Genomic DNA, 4,410 nt, shown 5'->3' on the forward strand with positions numbered 1-4,410 from the left:
GACCTTTAGTTTTTGATTTTCTAATAGCAATTTGAGTCATGTCAATAATTTGCTTCATTTGCAACTTTTTCGTCTTGAAGAACACGTTTTCGATGTTGAATGCTGCCCTTCTATCACAATGTCGAAGTTCTGAGCGAACTATTTCAGAATATGAGACAGGAACTGATCTTTCATTGTTGGCTGGTCTTGCCTTGCCACAGAATATTGAGGGAAAGGAAAGTTCTTCCGCATTTTGTTCGAGGAATATGCTGACTGGTGTTCTGCCCTCTCCTGGTGCAAAGTTGTAAACAAAATCTTTTTCTGAAGGTTCTACAAAATCTGGTGCACTCAGCATTGTATCTTGAATTCCTGGACTATCCAGTGGTTCTTCGGAATTGTCCATTTCACTCCAATTATCACTGTTTTCTTCAGCTGAATTGGCTACATCTTTGATTTCAGTATCAATCACTGGACAAACATGATCTTCATCTGATTGTTCTTTGTCATTTGCTTCACCTGAATTTACAAAACCTTCTGTTTCACTGTCAATCACTGGATTATTATCATTCACATGATGTTCTTCATCATTTGATATCACAAGGTTCTCTTCAAAACTTTCATCTAGAACTATGTTATGTTTCTGATAGAGATCTGCAGACTTTTGAAGAAAAGATATGCTTTCCCTTAGTTTCTCTGGGCGAATATTCATGCTGTATAGATGATGCTTGTATCTGAGTCTACGCTTCAATGTAGCTTTTATGGCACCAGTGTCATTGGCCAACCTTGGAAGACTGGTAACAGTGTTATTAACATCAGATGGAACAAGTACAATATTTCCATTAATGAAATACTGCTTTCCGACATTGGCTTGATGAAGGCGTAGAAATGGAAGTATTGGAGCTACTATCAACTGTTCAAGAACATTAAGGTCTTTCAGAGGTCCCTGCTTCGGAAATGTCATTTTATTGAGATAAGAGCATGGCGGTATTTTGTTTCTCTTGATGTAAGATAAACATGTTCTACATATCAAAGATTCACTACGGTCGAATGTATATAGATTTTCACATGTTTTTTTGGTATTGTGGACAACTTCATTTATCATTTCTTTCAGGGTAGTTCCTTTAAACTTACTGTCTGTTTTACAAATGCTATGTCTGTACCACAGCTGATGACACAACTCACATACATGAACAGGGCCATGCTTTACTGTGGTATGGAATCTTTCTATCAGAGTACTTTTGTCAACACATTTTTCTTGTCTTGTTTTCTTTTTTCTTGCATTTTCATCAGTGCAATAACTTTCATCACGTCTCTTTTCCTGTCTGGTTTTGGTTCTTTTCACATTTTCATTAGTTCTAAAACTTTCATCACGTCTCTTTTCCTGTCTGGTTTTGGTTCTTTTCACATTTTCAATAGTCCTAAACTTTCATCACGTCTCTTTTCCTGTCTGGTTTTAGTTCTTTTCACATTTTCATTATTTCTAAAACTTTCATCATTACGTTTTTCCTTTCTTGACAAGTTTTCATTAGTTCTATAACTTTCATCACGTCTCTTTTCCTGTCTGGTTTTAGTTCTTTTCACATTTTCAATAGTTCTAAAACGTTCATCGATTCTCTTTTCCTGTCTGGTTTTAGTTCTTTTCACATTTTCATTATTTCTAAAACTTTCATCATTACGTTTTTCCTTTCTTGACAAGTTTTCATTAGTTCTAAAACTTTCATCACGTCTCTTTTCCTTTCTGAGTTTGTTTCTTTTCACATTTTCATTAACTCTATAAGTTTCATCATTACGTTTTTCCTTTCTTGACGAGTTTTCTTTAGTTCTAAAACTTTCATCACGTCTCTTTTCCTGCCTGGCTTTGTTTCTTTTCACATTTTCACTAACTCTATAACTTTCATCACGTCTCTTTTCCTGTGTGGTTTTGGTTCTTTTCATATTTTCATTAGTTCTATAACTTTCATCACTATGTTTTTCCTTCCTTGACAAGTGTTCATTAGTTCTAAAACTTTCATCAAGTCTCGTTTCCTGTCTGGTTTTGGTTCTTTTCATATTTTCATTAGTTCTATAACTTTCATCACTATGTTTTTCCTTCCTTGACAAATGTTCAGACGTTTTATGATTCTCATTCTGTCTTTTAGCTATTCTGGATTCATTTTCTTGATGTCTGTATGCATTGTTTTCCCTTTTCTTTCTTCTAAGTTTGTTTTCATGATCTCTGTATATCAGATCTTGTCTTTTTTGTGCTGTATCGCTACTAGGAGGAAGTAACTTTGCTTCAATTTCACGGCTGAATTTTTTGTTTGTACTGTTATTTCTGTTTGTTTGGTCCACAATGTATGAATGCAATAGTGTAGAGTATTCTTCAATCGGAAACACTGTTATTTCACTATTTATCAAACACTGTTTAAAGTAAGAGCGCATCTTGCTTGGTATCAATTTGTAATCATGAGGATTCATATTGTTAGACAGAAAAACTGCATTTGCTACAACAAATATCCCACACAGTGTAGTGGGTCCTTGATGCTGTGGAGTTGTATATCTAATTCTGCTGCAGTCAAAATTTTCATACAACAACTGAAGCTGCGGAATCACTTGATGTAAATGATTTTGACAAGGTAAACTATCAAACACATGCACACCATGATGTTCTCTAGCTGACAAAACATAATGACCACTTATATAATGCATTTGGATGGCTTTCACACCTGCAGGAATTTTCACTGGAATTTCCTCTCCCTTAGTGACTAGACAGTGCAAATAAGATGGCGCAAGCATTCCGTACTGACATTGGAATTGCACTCGCAGAAGATGGCTTGTGTAATCCATGATTCTTATGTCTATATCTCCTTCAAGTACGTCATCAGCAGCAATACCACAGAACGAGTATTCATGTAATCCTCCACACTGAAATAACAATATAACAAAAACTGAGTATTAAAGGACGTGACTTCAAGGGTGAAATTTTGGCGACATGAAATCAAGTGCTTGACCCAAATGGTGGCATTTGGCAATGTATTTTTGCAGTTCCAGAAAACATTTAAAGATGCAAGCCAAAAGGTGATCACCAGATGTAGATGCATTTAGTTTGGATCTAATATAAATCAATTGCCCTTAAGTATGTTAAATTCCTTGTACTAAGTCTGTAAAGTTGTGGTGTACCTACCATATCAGCCTGGGACTGACCAACAAATCCAACACTTGCGGCATTTGGTTCATCACTGAATGTATGCGTTACCCCACACTTGGACGGAGAAACGGATGTCTCATTTGTAGGTCTATTGGGGAATGCATTAGCTGCATCTTGCTAAAATAACAACAAAGCATTCTTGTAATTGACTAAAATGGTGGCATTTCCATAAAAAAAACAGTTGGACATGAAGCGAATATTTATACATTCTATTCAAAATATCACAGAACCAGTATTCATGTAGTCCTGCACACGGCAATAACAATAAAACAAGAACTGGGTATGAAAAAATGTGATTTCAAGGGTGAAATTTTGGCGACATGAAATCAAGTGCTTGACCCAAATGGTGGCATTTGGCAATGTATTTTTGCAGTTCCAGAAAACATTTAAAGATGCAAGCCAAAAGGTGATCACCAGATGTAGATGCATTTAGTTTGGATCTAATATAAATCAATTGCCCTTAAGTATGTTAAATTCCTTGTACTAAGTCTGTAAAGTTGTGGTGTACCTACCATATCAGCCTGGGACTGACCAACAGATCCAACACTTGCGGCATTTGGTTCATCACTGAATGTATGCGTTACCCTACATTTGGACTGTGGAACGGATTTGACTTTTGCAGGTCTATTGCGGAATTTATCATCTGCATCTTGCTGAAATAACAATAAAACAAGAACTAAGAATTCATGAAAATGACCAAAATGGTGGCATTTTCTTCTAACAAAAATAGATGAACAAAGAGGGTATTTATACATTCTATTCAAAATACCAAATTATTGTAAATAGCTTACATTACGAGACTGACGTTTTCGTAATTGATCTTCACGTTGGTTTTGACCAGGAGATTTCCTTTTCAATTTTGGCATCTTTCAACTATCAGACAGCTCAACCTGGAATTTGACAAATTCCAGTTTTATTTTATTCATGAACATGTCATAAAAGAAGTTGTTACATTCAAACAGAAAAACATACTGTTATACATTGTTCTCTGAGTGCGTAATGTTAAGTTTGTAAACAAAGAGCAAATAACAAATCACTCTATTTCCACTCACCTAAGAAAAATTAACTGTAATATTCATTTTTTTTTAAGTTTTTAAAGGTTATAGTTAGCATTTAACTTCAAAGGCAAACAAATATTAAAGTGTATGGTTTAGCTTTCAATTTTCAATTTTACATTACAAAAAAAAAAAAAAATGTGATGAGTTTTTAAACAAATACATATTAGAAATCAAAAGCCCACAATA

The 4,410-nt window shown here is 34.8% G+C and overlaps 1 protein-coding gene across 1 annotated transcript; it reads right to left on the reverse strand.

Annotated features, from left to right (window-relative positions):
• Window positions 1-1,380: 1,380 nt before the first annotated feature.
• LOC127853094 (trichohyalin-like) lies at window positions 1,381-3,595 on the reverse strand. Its single transcript, XM_052387330.1, has 3 exons — window positions 3,581-3,595; window positions 3,143-3,283; window positions 1,381-2,883 (listed from the first exon to the last, which is right to left on the reverse strand). The coding sequence occupies exons 1-3, from the start codon at window positions 3,593-3,595 to the stop codon at window positions 1,381-1,383; spliced, it is 1,659 nt and encodes a 552-aa protein (XP_052243290.1).
• Between the last annotated feature and the right edge of the window lie 815 nt (window positions 3,596-4,410).

This window comes from Dreissena polymorpha, chromosome 1, assembly GCF_020536995.1.
Source record: "Dreissena polymorpha isolate Duluth1 chromosome 1, UMN_Dpol_1.0, whole genome shotgun sequence".
Taxonomy (NCBI): domain Eukaryota; kingdom Metazoa; phylum Mollusca; class Bivalvia; order Myida; family Dreissenidae; genus Dreissena; species Dreissena polymorpha.